The sequence below is a fragment of the Leptodactylus fuscus genome, chromosome 5 (assembly GCF_031893055.1).
Source record: "Leptodactylus fuscus isolate aLepFus1 chromosome 5, aLepFus1.hap2, whole genome shotgun sequence".
Lineage (NCBI taxonomy): Eukaryota > Metazoa > Chordata > Amphibia > Anura > Leptodactylidae > Leptodactylus > Leptodactylus fuscus.
Window position 1 is genome coordinate 182,221,818 of NC_134269.1, and position 17,399 is coordinate 182,239,216.

A 17,399-nucleotide genomic window follows, 5' to 3' on the forward strand; every position below is an offset into this window, starting at 1 on the left:
CAGCCGTTCGACCATAGGATCGCGCGACTGGGTGGGCGGCGCTATATAGCAGTGTGTAGGTTTAAGAACATGGCGTCGCGATGCTCCGGCCTTCCGTCATGCAGCCTTGGTGTGGGACCCCGCGGCGTGTGTCTGCTGTGCCTCCTCACTATTCAGCCTCTGCCGGCAGTGACTGACAGTAGCAGAAATGCAGGTGGCATGTCTCCGCTGCATACTGAGTGAGTACGGCCGGTTTTGTGGCTCTGCAACCGACAGCACGGGAGTGGGGGGGGGGGTGCATTGGTGGCAGATTGGGAGCTTGCTAAGGAAGCAAGGGGTTATGGCCGGGAGACTGCTGGAGGAGGGGGGGGTTTGGTGCTGGGAGCTGGCTGTAGATGGGAGGGGGTCCGGGAGCCTGCAGAAGGGGGGAAGGTCTGGGAGAAGCAGCGCCTCGGCCAGTGGGTTATTGCACGCTGGAGAGGGGAGGACGCGGTAGGGTGGTTGCCAGCGCCTATTGCATACGTATCCACGGGTCGGCGCCAACAAACAACCCGTGGACGAAGTTCTAGGCAGATGCTAGTTTTACATAAATAAGGGAATCATATGGATGGAAAGTCAAAGTCATTAGCAGGGTTTGGGACAAATCAAATCAAATCGGCTTTATTGGCACGTCCGAATAGATATTTGGCATTGCCAAAGCTAGTAAAGTGGTGGTGGTGGTGTAGTTGGAGTCCACGGGGAGAGTATGGGGGGTGGGGTGCGGTGGCTGATTTGGGGTATAACAGTCCGTGGAGTCTCACAGCTTAACAAAAAAAAAAGTGATAATATTGAAGATGTATGTTTAAAGAGGACCTTTCACCATTTTGCCCATAGGCAGTTCTATATACTGCCGGAAAGCTGACAGTGCGCTGAGTTCAGCGCACTGTCGGCTTTCCCGATCTGGGCCCAGTGTGAAGAGCTTACGGTCCGGTACCGTAGCTCTTCTATGGTCAGAAGGGCGTTTCTGACACTCAGTCAGAAACGTCCTTCTTCACAGCACAGACAATCGCGCTGTGCTGTGTGAGCGGGGCGTTCCTCCCGGCTCTCACAGCACAGCGCGATTGTCTGTGCTGTGAAGAAGGACGTCTCTGACTGAGTGTCAGAAACGCCCTTCTGACCATAGAAGAGCTACGGTACCGGACCGTAAGCTCTTCACACTGGGCCCAGATCGGGAAAGCCGACAGTGCGCTGAACTCAGCGCACTGTCAGCTTTCCGGCAGTATATAGAACTGCCTAAGGGCAAAATGGTGAAAGGCCCTCTTTAAGTGGTAGAAATGAGAATGCCGTGTCCTTTTTATTGTGTTAAAACGGGCCTAGTTTGCCGTGTACCTCAGTGAAGTACACCAGCTTAGTACAAGACGAGAGGTGATTTCCAGCTCCGCTCCTCCCATGCATTTGACTAATCATATGACCGTGACATCATTGCACTTCCTTTAGGCCACTAGCAACAAGAAATGTCCCTCGCAGAGATCCGTAGCTGTGACTGGGCGGTGCTGCTTCCTTGTTTTCCTGTGATGGCGGCTAACAGCTGAGTGCTCCGTTCTGCACTTGTATAAGTTTTGCGCGTCACTAGAGGTCAGTGGGTGTGAGTAGCGGTATTGTCTGTAGTTGGCGTCAGAAATGCTTATATCATCTGCCTGTACCTGTCAGTACAATGGCTCAGATACACTGTCCTCGCACAGCTGGACTTATAGTTCTTTTCAATTCCTGCTGATTTGTCCCTGTCACATCTGTAAAGTAAATGATGATGTGTCACTGAGGTGTCACGTGATGTCTTTAGCATGTAGATTATGCAAGGTCCCAAATTGGGTGATCCTGGCCCCGGGGGCTTGCTGTGTGATATAATATACTCTGAAGGCAGATGTTACACAACTAGTTATTAGCTTACTGACATTTACATGATGGGAAATGTTGTCTGGCTCCCTTGCTGAGAGACACACATATAATCAACCAGACACAGACATATACAAACACACACACATGTATACTAGTAGAAGGACCCAGCTTCTCACAGGTATATTTTATTTTTTTGTTTGTGTAGTGGCCCCATTAGCGTAAGGGGGCGTTCACACTACCGGCTGTGTCCGACAGGTAGTGTCCGCTCAAAATCTGGCACGGACATTAGGAGCGGACACTAGCTGTGTCCGTGACACCTGTCATTTATTTAAATGGACACCGGGTGCGTTCTTTTGCACTCCGTGCCCTTCCTTCACTGTCCGTATGTAAAGATGTCCGACTTTTCAAGCGGACAGAAAAACCCGACATGTAGGGGTTTTCTGTCCGCTTGAAAAGTCGGACATCTTTACATGCGGACAGTGAAGGAAGGGCACGGAGTGCAAAAGAACGCACCCGGTGTCCATTTAAATAAATGACAGGTGTCACGGACACAGCTAGTGTCCGCTCCTAGTGTCCGTGACAGATTTTGAGCGGACACTAGGAGCGGACACTACATGTCGGACACCGACGGTAGTGTGAACGCCCCCTTACAGGTCTGTGAGAGCCAGAAATCTTGATTGTTTGTAGGTGACCAAATACTTATTTTCCACCATAATTTGCAAATAAATTCTTACAAAATCAGACAATGTGATTTTCTGGATTTGTTTTCTCATTTTGTCTCTCATAGTTGAGGTCTACCTATGATGTAAATTACAGACGCCTCTCATCTTTTTAAGTGGTGGAACTTGCACTATTGGTGACTGACTTTTTTGCCCCACTGTATACACACGTGTGTGATTGTGGGGATGTGTATATGCGTGTGGGTATATAAATCAGTGTGCAAATTCCAAAAGTATTTATATTCCATACTTTTTGAGCCTGTAAGACTTTTTGTAGAAAAGTTAGATCACATTCTGGAAACCAATAAAAAAGGGAGGTAATTTTTGTTTCCCCAACGTAATAGGAAATTCAGATCTCATTTTCATTATCAAAAAAGACAGGATTTTTTCCACCTGAAGAGGGAATGGAATAAGGTCGGATCGTGACTGGTCTTTCCAGAAGTTTTGATCTTCGATTTTGGGCTAGCCCTAGCTTGGTCTAAAATTACTACTGACAAGAGGGTTCTAAGCGTGATAAAAAAAAAGGTTATGTTATAGAGTTCCATCACAAGCCAAGAGATTGATTTCTGCTGAGCATTTGACGGGAATCCATTTATATTTTTTCTAGTCAAGGAGTTCTTGACCAAAGGATCTGTAGAAGAAGTGCCATAACAAGAAGAAGAGTTTTATGTCTATTCAAGACTCTTCCTGATTAGCAAAATCAGGAGGTATTTAGAGACTCACTATAGAACTCAGATTATTCAGTCGGTTCAGAAAGAAAATCCATTCAGAATGGAGACTATAAGAAAAGTCACGGCAGCTTTTCAGAAAAATCAGGTAATGGCATTCATAGATTTAAAACATGCCTATGTACGCATACAAATCCATCAAGACTCTTTTCTTCGGTCTGACCTTTCCACCAAGGTGGCAGTGGTAGTAGTAGCATTACAGCTTTTATCTATTGAGCTTTTACTTAGGTGATGGGCTAATAGCCACTTTGATTCCTATTTTTCAGGATAACCTTCAGATAGTAATCTCTCCTACAGAGTTTTAACTTCCAAATAAACTGACAGAAATCCCACACCCGTCCAACCATGCCAAAATTGTTTCTGGGGTTCGGAATCCACAGGAGAAGATTCAGAAAATCCACTTGGCTGTAACGACTATGATCAAAGCACCATTCTCTTCGATTCATCAAATTATGAAAACATTAGGGCTTTCAATAGCTGTTACAGACACAGTACCATGAGTAATTGAGCAACTGTACACATCCGGAAACTTCAACAAGTGATGCTTTGCCATTTAAGCTGTCCCTGTTATTTGAATGGGGATCCAGAGAATCTTCATACAAGAATGAATATTGACCAAGCAGCTATGCAAGATCTAGAAAATTTTAACCCCTTAACGACCGGCCCATGGTAAAATTGCATCGGCACTGACAGGTCCTTCCTGACTGCCCTATAGTAAAATTACGTCAGTGCAGACGTAATTGGAGCAAATCTTAACTGTATCTGACACCTAAGACCTACTCCATAATCCCCCATTGGAGGGGGCTCCATGGGAGGGGGTTAACCCCTTGAATTCCATGATCAAACAAGATCTGGGTCTGTCCAGTGACCCCAGGCTGCTACGGACCCCCGATACCTGGTTGAGTCTGCCAGTTAATAAGGAAGTCAGCCATAGGCAGCCTCTACATGATGCAAGACACTGTGTCCTGCAGCATCTAATACAGAATTAGTGATGCTTTTATCAAATCATCACTAATTCAAGTGTCCTAAAGGGACACATAAAAAGGTAAAATAAAAAAAAAAGTGAAAAATAAAGTGTATGAGAAAAATGAATAAAGTATAAAGCCCCCTAAATTCCCTTTTTTCTATAGAAAATGAATTGTATAAAAAAAGCTAAAAATTAATAAAAACAATGCATATTTGGTATTGTTGCACCCGCCCCCTCTAACACTGCTAGCTATGCCACCGATTGCTTCCTTTTGTATTATCAATTAAAGGAAGTCTTTAGTTAATGTGATAGAAGCAGTAGATGTAAATGATTTCTTTTGTATCTTTCAGTCTTGCATACAAGAATCAGGATGGATGAACGCACTAACTTAATGAATATGATGAAGATCACTATAAAGGTATTGATCCAGTCAGCTCTAAATCTGGACAGAAGCCTGGATTCTGATTTCCCTCCACTACAACAGTTTTTCTTTGTACTGGAACACTGCTTGAAACATGGTTTAAAAGGTAATTTCTTTTCTAACGTGCCTTAGTCTCTGTTTACACGTGCACTAAGGGCTCTGATCTATCCACATTTAGGCGCGTTGCACACAAACGTGTGTGCGCGCTGCTGGCCATGATTGATCAGCACCGGCTATGCTTTGGCAGCCCCGTTCATTCAATGAATGTGGGTCGAGGAAGCAAGGCCACAAAATCGGACAAGAATAGGACCGGTCCTGAATTTTGTGGCCTGGACAGTCAGTTTGCACACTGATTCATGTAATAAATGGTAATGTGCGTGGGACAACAATAATGAATGGGAAAAACATGGATAGCACACTGACCTAGCCAACAGTCGTGCGCCTTAGGCCAGGGCCCCAAGTGGCAAAAATGTAGTGTTTTGTCAGAGACTGAAACACCACAACAAAAAACACTGTGTTTTACAGTACATGCAAAATGGATACGATTGTGGCTAATCCCTTTCACATATTACTGAAAAAAATCTGCTGTGGAAATGCTGTGATTTCAAAAACATTGTAGTTTTTCTAAATCACAGCATGTTAATTATGCATACGGAAACGCTGGCATTTTCAATATAGGTATAATAGGGGCAGAAATGAGGAAAATCCGGTAGATTTTCTGCCAAAAAAAAAAAAGCTTCAGGAAAAGACGTGATTCATTCCCACTGCAGTCTTTTCCGCATTGTTTTTTTGCAACAATTTGCTGCACGGGGACCTTAAACCTTACTCCACCTTTTATTGCAAAACTGGAACGTTGACAGAAGCCCTAGAAGACATCAGTATGAATTGGTGAGGTCCACCAGACCAGGTTCTTTTTTTTTTTTTTTTAAATTATATATTTATTTATTTATTTATTTATTTAAAAAACAGAATCTTAACCCTTTCAGGACCAAGCATCATTGATGCCCCAATGCTCAGGTCAGATTTAGCACTTTGGTATGCATTGCTTTACACAGCAATATCTTTTTTAATGACTTTGCATATCCCAACAATTTTCACCATGTTTTTTTCCAGGACAAATAAGGCTTGAAATAATTAGTTTTTGTGTGATAAGTTGAACTTTTTTTTTTTTTTTTTGCTAGAAGTAGATGAATGGTATAAAGTGTGATTTTTTTTTTTTAAAATTTTGCTTATTTTAATAAAATAGAATTGTTTTTATATGTACTATTGCACGTAAAGATATTAAAATTTGCTTTCCTTGTTTTTCTCATCACAGGGGCTACACATTTATATAGTTTTTCAACAAAAAAAAATTAGGTTGTATATTCAGCATGGCTTATTTTCTGGACCCCTGGTCCATGTGTAAATTACCCACTAGTAAACTGCTTATGTTATCTCTAGCTAGACTCTCTGCTGAGACAGAGCAAAATTCCAGGAAGTAGGTGATGGTGGGAGCTGGCAGGGGATTGAGCTCTGCTAGCACAAAGTAAATGGAAAGTCTCTTTCATTTTACTATCATCACTATAAAGAGTTACATTTTGTAGATAAAAGTGATGATAAAAGTCCTAAAAGCTTCCCTTAGGGTTGGTTCACATCTGCTTTTGTATTCTGTCCAGAGGACTCCGCATGGGGACCCCCACAAAAGGAATACAAACACAATTGCAAGTGCTGTGCTGTATAAGCACACAGACCCCATAGACTATAATAGTATAAACACTAGCCACTGCCCGCGACTTCGTCTGCGTGTTGTTTGCGTCGATGATCCGTCTATATTCAGCAAATTGCTGCCATCGATGATCTGCCTGCTTCGGCATTTCGGCAACTTTCAAGCTGTCCTGCTGCTGAACTTGTTCCTTGCGCCGTGCCTGTGATTGTTCCGCCATCTCAGCAGTTCCTGTGACAGCCTCTACCGTTTTTTTTTTTTTTTTTTTTAAATAGGCCGTTATGGGCCCTATTCACTTGCCGATCCTGGCTGGGCCGGGATCAGTAATTGACACTGCGGGCCCCACAGACACTATCATTATACTCAAGTATAATGATCGGCGGATCGGGAGAGGTAAGGGAATGTAAACAGTGTTACTTACCTCTCCATGATCCTGCCAGGCCTCCTTTCTGACGTCTCTGACGTCACGTGAACCCGGCCTGCGTCCCGGGTCAGTGACGTCTGACGTCATTTTATAAGGACGCCAGCGGAGAAGACAGCCTAGGAGCCGGGACAGGTAAGAAACTAATTTTTTTTATGTTTTTATTCCCCCCCGGTCTCAGATTATTATACTCTGGGGTCTGAAAAGACCCCAGAGTATAATAATTGTTTATGGGTGTCCACTCTGGGCTATAATACTGTGTGCAGGGGCCACTATGAGGGATAATACTGTGTGCAGGGGCCACTATGGGGGATAATACTGTGTGCAGAGGCCACTATGGGGGATAATACTGTGTGCAGGGCTTACTAAGGAACATAATACAGTGCGGAGGAGGGGGTCGGTCGGGGTCTTCGACGTCGGTTTGGGGGGGGGGGGGGTCAAAAGTTTGCCACAGGGGACCGCCATTCCTAGTTACACCACTGCTGAGACGCCATATAATGAACGTGTTGTTGGCATCGAGGATCCACCTGCTTCGGTATTTTGGCTGCTGTAAGAACCACTTGACACCTAGCTTGCTCAATCCTCCTCAGCTCCACTTGAGGAGAATTCTGTTGACTTCTGGCTACCTTCATAGCTCTTGTTGTTTTAGAATTTTGCGACAAATTAGATTTTCTTTTTCCCGACATGTTTAAAATTGGCAAACTGCCAATTTGAATTAAAGGGGTTTTCCATCTCAGTGTCTCAGCACTGGAGCAGATTAGGTAATATGCAAATGCTTGTACACAATGTTATAGTGTTATCTGTGTGTTTACATAGAGAGATAACATAACTGGCTTTAACAGCAATCTGCAATTAGCTGAGATAATGCTGCTGCCAAGAGCAGTTTAATATAGTATATGAACATACAGTAAATTCATATCAGTTGTGAAGCCATGTCATTTACCGGGATAAAAAGTAGCCTATGTGTTAATCGAATTTGCAAACTATGTGCCAAATTGCATCCAAATCCGTTCAGCCGTTTTTGCGTGATTGAGTAACAAACATCCAAACTTTATTAGTAGGATTAATATTAGTAGGATATTAGTAGGATTAACTATAAAAAAAAATATATATTTAGCATGTAGACATTTTTGTTACAATTAGTGGGGGGTTTTTTCTACCCAGTCGCGCAAAGACATCAGACATAAGAAAGCTGTTAGACAAAACAAAGAAATAGGTATACAGAAACTCAAAATAGTGAGGTCAAAAATAGACCAAAACTCGTAATAAGAATATACAAACTTTAATAGTATCACATTAAAAAGTTATACAAAATAGATGATGCGAGTAACACACAGATAAATGTACAAAAAAAGAGCACAGCAAAGAGTCCAATACTGCCCAGGATAGTTATTAAATGTAGTTAAACGTGAGTGGTAAACAGAATATATATATATATATATATATATATATATATATATATATATATATATATATATATTTCCACATGGACCAGCAAGGTAAGCTAAAGCATAAGGCCAGATTATACATATGCTACCAGAAGGAGCCAAATGTATCCTATAGTATATATAGTGCAAAGTGCAATAAGGCAAACACACAATTAAGCTAAAAGTATGTGAGCATTGAGTACTTGAGTATAGCATTGAGTATATATATTATTATATATATAGTTTACCACTCACGTTTAACTACATTTAATAACTATCCTACTTACGCCAATATCTATTTAGGACACTGGGAAGAGGTTGTCGTGTTCGGACAACACGCAGAGACCTGGGCCCGGCACATTGTGCTGTGGCTCAGGTACATTGATGACATATTCTTGGTGTGGTCCGGCACGTCAGCTGAGTTTGACCAGTTTGTGGAGGCTCTCAATGTGAATGAACTCAACCTTAGGTTCACGTCCTACTTTCATCCCAATATCTTACCGTTCCTGGATGTACAGTTGTGCATGGAAGCTGATGGTAGTTTTACATCAACCTTATTCAGGAAGCCAGTGGCGACCAATTCTCTCCTTGAATGGGGCAGCCACCATCCGCTGTCCCTAAAACGGGGTATCCCCAAGGGACAGTTCCTTCGCTTGCGGAGGAACTGTTCCAATATTGAGGATTATGACACCGAGAGTAGGGCTCTTACAGAACGTTTTGCCTCTCGTGGTTATCCCAGAGCACTATTGAGGGCAGCAAGGGAATCAGCTAGAAGAACCCCGAGAGAATCTTTGCTGGTCCCTAGAAATAGGAGAGATGATGAAAGACTTATTCGTATGATCGGGCCGTTTGATGATTGCGCCAGAGAGGTCACTAACCTCATGAGGACGCATTGGAGTATACTCAAACAGGACCCGGATCTACGTTCTGTCATCCCTGAAAATCCCTCCATCACTTTCCGTAGAGGGAAAAATTTGGCTGATATAATAACTCATAGCCACCTATCACCCCCACAAAATGAGGGAACTTGGCTGAATAGATCCCAGATGGTTGGAACTTTTAAGTGTGGATCCTGTCGGGCTTTTGCCTATATACAGCGTGGCACCGAAGTCCGGGCTTGCGCCACTGGCCACACTTTTTGTATCAGAGATTTCGCCAACTGCAAAACCGAAGGGGTTATTTATGTGATCACCTGCCCCTGCCCACAAAATTATGTGGGCAAAACTCGGAGGCAGTTGAGACGTAGAGTGATGGACCATGTTGGCGATGTAGTGAGACGGGCTGATACGCCCGTAGCCAAACATATCTGGGAATGTCATGGGGGGGACCCCTTTGCCCTTAAATTTCAGATTATTGAAAGGGTACCCAAGTCAGTGAGGGGAGGTGATTGGGATGCACAGATTCTACGCCGTGAGGCTTTTTGGATATTTAAATTCGCATCAGTCAAGCCTAGAGGTCTGAACGATGGAATTTCATACTTACCGTTTATTTAAAATAAAAATGTTTTTTGGTTCCCTTAAAAGGTCATGTTACATAGTAATATTTTGTTTATTAACGATACATATAACTACAGCATTTGATATGTTTTCGACATCAGCATATCACTATAATCAGAAACATGCTACCATATTATATACTCCATCAATTGGTCACCTTAGAGGGAGTGGGAATTATAACCACATAATGTGGGATTTGGGGAGCTTGTTGTGTACCATGTGAGGCTCAGAAAATATGCTGGCGGCTCCGGTACCAATTTGAGGGTAACTCACCTCTTTAACCGGTTAAGGACCAGGCCCAGAAGTGCGTTAAAGACCAGGCCTCTTTTTTCAAAACTGACAGTGACTGAGTGTCACTTTAAATAGCAATAACTTTGAGTCGCTTTAACTTACACAAGTGATTTTGGGATTATTTTCTCGTAACACATTGTACTTCATGTTAGTGGTAAACACTAATCAATATTTTTGTATTTATTTATAAAAAAAACTAGGAAATTTGATGGAAATTTGGAAAAAATTGCAATTTTCAAAATGTGAAATTCTCTACTTTTCAGGCAGATAGTCATACTATCCAAATACATGAATAAATATTATCTACCATATCTCTGCTTTATATCGGCATCATCTTTTGATTGTCTTTTAATTTATTTAGGCTGTTACAAGGCTTACAAGTGTAACAGCGATTTTCCAGATTTACAAGAAAATTCCCCAAACTAATTTTTTAGGGACCACTTCAGTTCTGAAAGGAATTATAAAGGCATGTATAATAGAAACCCCCATAAATCACCCCATTTTCAAAACTACACCCCTCAAATTAGTCAAAACAGCATTTGGGATGTTTGTTAACTCTTTACGCATTTCATAAGAATAAGAATAATATGGCGGTGAAAATTAGACATTTCATTTTTTTTCACTAATACATTCATTTAGGCCTAAAATTAACACATTCACAAAGGGTTAAGGGAGAAAATGCATCTCAGATTTTGTTATGCAATTTCTCCCGTACACAGAAATACCCCACATGTGGGTGTAAACTGATTTTTGGGCACACGGCAGTGCATGGAAGGGAAGGAGCGACACTGGGTGTGTGAACAGCAGATTTTACTGGAATAATTTTCAGGCGCCATGTCTCATTTGCAGTGCCCTTAGAGTACCAAAACAATGGAAACCCCCAAAAGTGACCCCATTTTAGAATCTACACCCCTCACAGAATTCATCAAGGGGTATAGTCAACATTTAGACCCTACAGTTGTTTCACAGATTTTACTAACATTGGGATGTGTAAATGAAAAATTACTAAAATGTCACTTTATCCCCAAGGTTTTCATTTTCAAAAGGGGTTAAAGGAGTAAAAGCCCCCCACAGTTTGTTAAACAATTTCTCCTGAACACGGCAATACCTCATATGTGGCCATAGTGTGCTGTATGGGTACATGGCGGGGCTCAGAATGGAAAGAGCGCTATTTGGCTTTTGGATGGCAGATTTTGCTGGAATAATTTTTAGGTGCCATGTCGCATTAGCAGAGCCCCTAGAGAACCAATACAGTGGAAACCCCCCAAAAGTGACCCCATTTTGGAAACTGCACCCCCCACAGAACATATCAAAGGGTATAGTGAGCATTTTGACCCTACAGCTGTTTCACAGATTTTATTAACATTGGGGCATGAAAATGAAATTTTACTTTTTTTTTCCAACATACTGTCAATTTAGCCCCAAATTTTTCATTTTCACAAGAGGATAAAGGAGAAAAAGCCCCCCACAGTTTGTTACAGAATTTCTCCTGAACACAGAAATGCCCCATATGTGGCCATAATCTGCTGTATGGGAACATCGCGGGGTGCAGAATGGAAACAGCGCTATTTGGCTTTTGAAGGGCAGATTTTGCTGGAATATTTTTCAGGTGCCATGTCGCATTTGTAGAGCCTCTAAAGTACCAATACAGTGGAAACCCCCTAAAAGTGACCCCATTTTGGAAACTACACCCCTCATAGAATTTATCTAGGGGTTTGGTGAGCATTTTGGCCTCACAGCTGATTCACAGATTTTATTAACAATGGGACATAAAAATTAAAAATTACTTTTTTTCAAATTAATCGTCCACTTAGCGCCATATTTTTAATTTTGCAAGTACTTAAAGAATTAAAAGCCCCCCACAGTTTGTTACACAATTTCTTCTTAACACGGCAATACCCCATATGTGGCCATAATCTGCTGTATGGGTACATAGTGGGGCTCAGAATGGAAAGAGCGCTATTTGGCTTTTGGAAAGCAGATGTTGCTGGAATAGTTTTCTGGTGCCATGTCGCATTAGCTGAGCCCCTAAAGTACCAATACAATGGAAACCCCTCAAAAGTGACCCCATTTTAGAAACTACACAGGTGACAGTAAACTGGAATTCACCAAGAAGTGACCCTATTTTGTAGGGACAATTTTAGGGTCTCTGCAAATGTGATGTGGTGTCCAAAAACAAAGAATATAAATCTGCACTCCAAAAGCACATATCGCTCCTTCACGCCCTACTGTGTACCCAAATGGCGGTGTATGCCCACATGTATGACACTGGTGTACCCCAAATAACAGACTTAATGCCATATGTGGGTAAAAATGGCTGTTTGGGCACAGAAGGAAGGAGCGCTATTTTGGTTTTTAGAGCACAGTTTGTTTTTTGGACGTCACTTTTGTAAAGCCCCTGAATTGCCAATAAAGTGGAATCCGCAGACATGTCACCCTATTTTGGACACTACCCCACTCATGGGATTTATCAAGTGGTGTAGGGAGCATTTTTAACCTTTGAGTGTTGCATTTATTTAGTTTCCAGAAATGAAATCGCAACTGATAATGAGAAGTTAAAAATGAAAATTTTCCAGAGATTCGCCATTTCAGTGCCAATATGTTGTGCCCGATTTATGTCAGCAGAGACACTCCAAAAACTGGTAGGGGGTATCCCGGGCACAACAGCTTTTAGAGCGTTCATCTCTGATACAAGGCGGGCACAACATATTACGCACTGAAATGACGTATTCCTGGAAAAATGGTCATTTTCACCTCTCACAATCAGCTTCGTATTCATTTATGGATAATAAGTTATAGCAACACTTGGGGGTTAAAAATGCTCTCTGTAGCCCTGGATAAATCCTTCAGGGGTGTAGTTTCCAAAATAAGGTCACATATCAGGGGATTCCACTTTACTGGTGTTTCAGCTCTGCAAAAGTGTCATGGCATCCAAAAACCAAACCGTCTGCGCTCCAAAAACCCAATAACCCTTCTTCCCTTCTGTGTCCGGCTGTGCCTAATATCAGTTTATACCCACATATGACATTACGTCCGTTATCCTGGGTACACCAGTGTCATACATGTGGCATAAACTGCAGTTTGGGCGCACAGCAGGGCGCAGAAGGGAAGGAGCGCGATGAGGCTTTTGGAGCACAGATTTTGATGTTTGGTATCTGGACACAATGTCATGTTTGTAGAGCCTGTAAAGGTACCAGAAAAGTGGATTCCCCAAAGGAGTGACCCCATTTGAAAACTGCACCCCTCAAAGAATTTCTCAGGGGGTGTAGTGAGTATTAGTATCCCAGACGTGACTGCACAGCGGATGGCGAAGAGGGAATATATAAGCTGTGCGGAGGACATTGCAAATACCAAATTCCCTACTATGTCCCAGTAGCTCCTATGATTGGGGGAGTCACTCTGGGGGTCACTACTGGTGTCTTTTCGCTCATAAGCTGTAAATATGGGGTGTCCCCTGATATATGCTCGCACCGCTTATATATTTCCTTCCTGCCGCAGCCAGTTGTGTTCTAATGATTTGGCGATTTTGGTGTTTTTTTGTCTTGATGTTGGTAGAGGCTATAAATTCTTTATTTTTCTGGTGACGTGGCCATATAAGGGCTTGTTGTTTGCGGGATAAGATGCATTTTGTAATGACGCCATCTTTGGGTGCCTACAACATACTGAATACATTTTATTAACTCTTTCTTGCTGGATTTAGAAAAAAAAAAATCAATTCCGGTATTGAGTTTTACCTTTTTAATTTTTCGCCATGCAGCAGTAACATGTTCCCTTTATTCTGCGGGTCGGTACGGTTACGGCGATACCTCATTTATGTTATTTTTTTATGCGATACTAATTCTGCAGAACAAAAACACATTTGAGGATATAAATCAATGTTTTTTGCATCGCCATCTTCTGAGAGGCGTAACATTTTTATTTTTCGGTTGACAGTGTTGGTTGAGGGCTTATTTTTTGCGGGACAATGTGTGCTTTTTTATTGGCACTGTTGTGGGGTGCATATGACTTTTTGATCACTTTTTATAGCATATTTTGTAAGATGAGATGGTGAAAAATCATTACTTCCGGCGAGTTTTTTCCGTTTTTTTTTCCGACGTTCACCGTGTACATTAAATATTATTACACTTTTATTGTACAGATTGTTACGGACGCGGCGATACCAAATATGCATTGTTTTTATTAATTTTTAAAGTTTTTTTTATATAATTCATTCTCTATAGAAAAAAAAGAGATTTGGGGGCTTTATAACTTTATTACTTTTTTTTATACACTTTATTTTATTTTTTCACTTTTTTTTTTTTACTTTTTCATGTGTCCATTTAGGACACTTGAATCAGTTGATGCTTTGATGAAAGCACCATCTGATTCTGTATAGTAGCTTGCAGGACACGAGCAGGACATGAACCTGCTCGTGTCCTGTAAGCTGCAGATCAAGTGAGACACATCGCTCACTTCCTCCACCGCCTGGCAGGATCACCAGGTACGTGGGGGCTCCGGTAGTCTGGGGTCACTGGCCAGACCCCAGACTACCTTTTACAGACATCGGCACCCCCCCGATCTCGCCGCGGGGGGTGCCGATCGGGTTAACCTGTCGGCGGATCCCTTTCTCAGGGACTCAGTTCCGACTGGACGTTATGGAGGAAGGGGTTAGGTGTTAGTAACACCTAACCCTTGCCCCCTCTGCACCCCTCCCCCCGCCAACAAGGTACCTAAAGGCCGGACGTATTTTGACAATAGTCCGGTCTTTAGGTACCAGCACATGAGGCCGTAAATTTACGTACGGCGGTCCTCATGTGGTTAAGGGCTGACCTTGTTCAGACATTGCGTCTGTGGTTGCGGTAACACAATGGTTAATCTATATGTGCTACGGAGTGATGTTATGTTGGGGAGCATGTTGGTATAACATGTTAGGCTGAGGAAACATGCTGTAGGCTCCGGCACCATTATTAGGGCAACTTACCTCTGTAGGGGTTAATCTTGTTTAGACATTGCATCTGCGGTTGCGGTAATATAATGGTTAATCGTTGTATGTTACGGAGCGATGTCATGTTGTGATGAGTTTAAGGCTCTTTCTGTTAGCCTAATTTATGTTCAGTATCACACTGTTGACATGATCTTTAGCCATAAACATTTATTGGAATTATCATATACTTACCTTTCTTTCTTTTGGGATCACACCATGGTGCTTGAGTGGCGCTTTGACTATCCCCACCTTTCACACGCCCTTTCCTATGATGCGATGTTACGTCAGTGATTCTGACGCGAGCTGATTGGGCTGTGTGGTGAGGGGGTGGGGTTTCTTTACACTCCGAATCTATATAGGAACGGAGTGTGCCGAGCGCGGCGTCGGCCTCCATTTGAGTACTGGGACCTTCCTTCTGGGTCCTGGGAAATGCGGTTTTGACCGCACACCGTAATCAGGGTGTAGAGAAAACTTTATCTGTAGTCCAGGCAGGGAGGAAAGATAGTCTCCTGATGAGTTACATTAGGGTAATGAAACGCGTTGAGACGTTGTAACTGCCAGGAGTGGAGTAATATCAGACTCACTCCACCATTCTTGTACGCTATCATCGCTGTGATTTTCATAGCATTAGAGCCATCTTGTTAACATCTTTCCCACCAGCCCCTAACCTCTTCACTAGACCTGCCATTCAGATAGCGTAGTTAACATCTCAAGCTGGGCGAGAGCCATGCTAGGGATTGCTATTTACATAAATTTTGGCAGCTAGTGGGTTTTGTAATATATGGTTACTGACCTTAATGTTTAGAGATGAGCGAACACTAAAATGTTCGAGGTTCGAAATTCGATTCGAACAGCCGCTCACTGTTCGAGTGTTCGAATGGGTTTCGAACCCCATTATAGTCTATGGGGAACATAAACTCGTTAAGGGGGAAACCCAAATTCGTGTCTGGAGGGTCACCAAGTCCACTATGACACCCCAGGAAATGATACCAACACCCTGGAATGACACTGGGACAGCAGGGGAAGCATGTCTGGGGGCATAAAAGTCACTTTATTTCATGGAAATCCCTGTCAGTTTGCGATTTTCGCAAGCTAACTTTTCCCCATAGAAATGCATTGGCCAGTGCTGATTGGCCAGAGTACGGAACTCGACCAATCAGCGCTGGCTCTGCTGGAGGAGGCGGAGTCTAAGATAGCTCCACACCAGTCTCCATTCAGGTCCGACCTTAGACTCCGCCTCCTCCGGCAGAGCCAGCGCTGATTGGCCGAAGGCTGGCCAATGCATTCCTATGCGAATGCAGACTTAGCAGTGCTGAGTCAGTTTTGCTCAACTACACATCTGATGCACACTCGGCACTGCTACATCAGATGTAGCAATCTGATGTAGCAGAGCCGAGGGTGCACTAGAACCCCTGTGCAAACTCAGTTCACGCTAATAGAATGCATTGGCCAGCGCTGATTGGCCAATGCATTCTATTAGCCCGATGAAGTAGAGCTGAATGTGTGTGCTAAGCACACACATTCAGCACTGCTTCATCAAGCCAATACAATGCATTAGCCAGTGCTGATTGGCCAGAGTACGGAATTCGGCCAATCAGCGCTGGCCAATGCATTCTATTAGCCCGATGAAGTAGAGCTGAATGTGTGTGCTAAGCACACACATTCAGCACTGCTTCATCAAGCCAATACAATGCATTAGCCAGTGCTGATTGGCCAGAGTACGGAATTCGGCCAATCAGCGCTGGCTCTGCTGGAGGAGGCGGAGTCTAAGGTCGCTCCACACCAGTCTCCATTCAGGTCCGACCTTAGACTCCGCCTCCTCCGGCAGAGCCAGCGCTGATTGGCCGAAGGCTGGCCAATGCATTCCTATGCGAATGCAGACTTAGCAGTGCTGAGTCAGTTTTGCTCAACTACACATCTGATGCACACTCGGCACTGCTACATCAGATGTAGCAATCTGATGTAGCAGAGCCGAGGGTGCACTAGAACCCCTGTGCAAACTCAGTTCACGCTAATAGAATGCATTGGCCAGCGCTGATTGGCCAATGCATTCTATTAGCCCGATGAAGTAGAGCTGAATGTGTGTGCTAAGCACACACATTCAGCACTGCTTCATCAAGCCAATACAATGCATTAGCCAGTGCTGATTGGCCAGAGTACGGAATTCGGCCAATCAGCGCTGGCCAATGCATTCTATTAGCCCGATGAAGTAGAGCTGAATGTGTGTGCTAAGCACACACATTCAGCACTGCTTCATCAAGCCAATACAATGCATTAGCCAGTGCTGATTGGCCAGAGTACGGAATTCGGCCAATCAGCGCTGGCTCTGCTGGAGGAGGCGGAGTCTAAGGTCGCTCCACACCAGTCTCCATTCAGGTCCGACCTTAGACTCCGCCTCCTCCGGCAGAGC

The 17,399-nt window shown here is 43.3% G+C and overlaps 1 protein-coding gene across 1 annotated transcript in view; it reads left to right on the plus strand.

Moving 5' to 3' along the window:
* The first annotated feature begins 1,439 nt into the window (after positions 1 to 1,439).
* LOC142203811 (RUN and FYVE domain-containing protein 1-like) overlaps positions 1,440 to 17,399 on the plus strand; it is a 172,743-nt gene continuing 156,783 nt past the window's right edge. The window contains exons 1-2 of the mRNA XM_075274873.1: positions 1,440 to 1,593; positions 4,619 to 4,795. Coding sequence (XP_075130974.1) covers positions 4,639 to 4,795 — 157 coding nt within the window. The 5' untranslated portion in view covers positions 1,440 to 1,593; positions 4,619 to 4,638. The remainder of the gene's footprint in view (positions 1,594 to 4,618; positions 4,796 to 17,399) is intronic.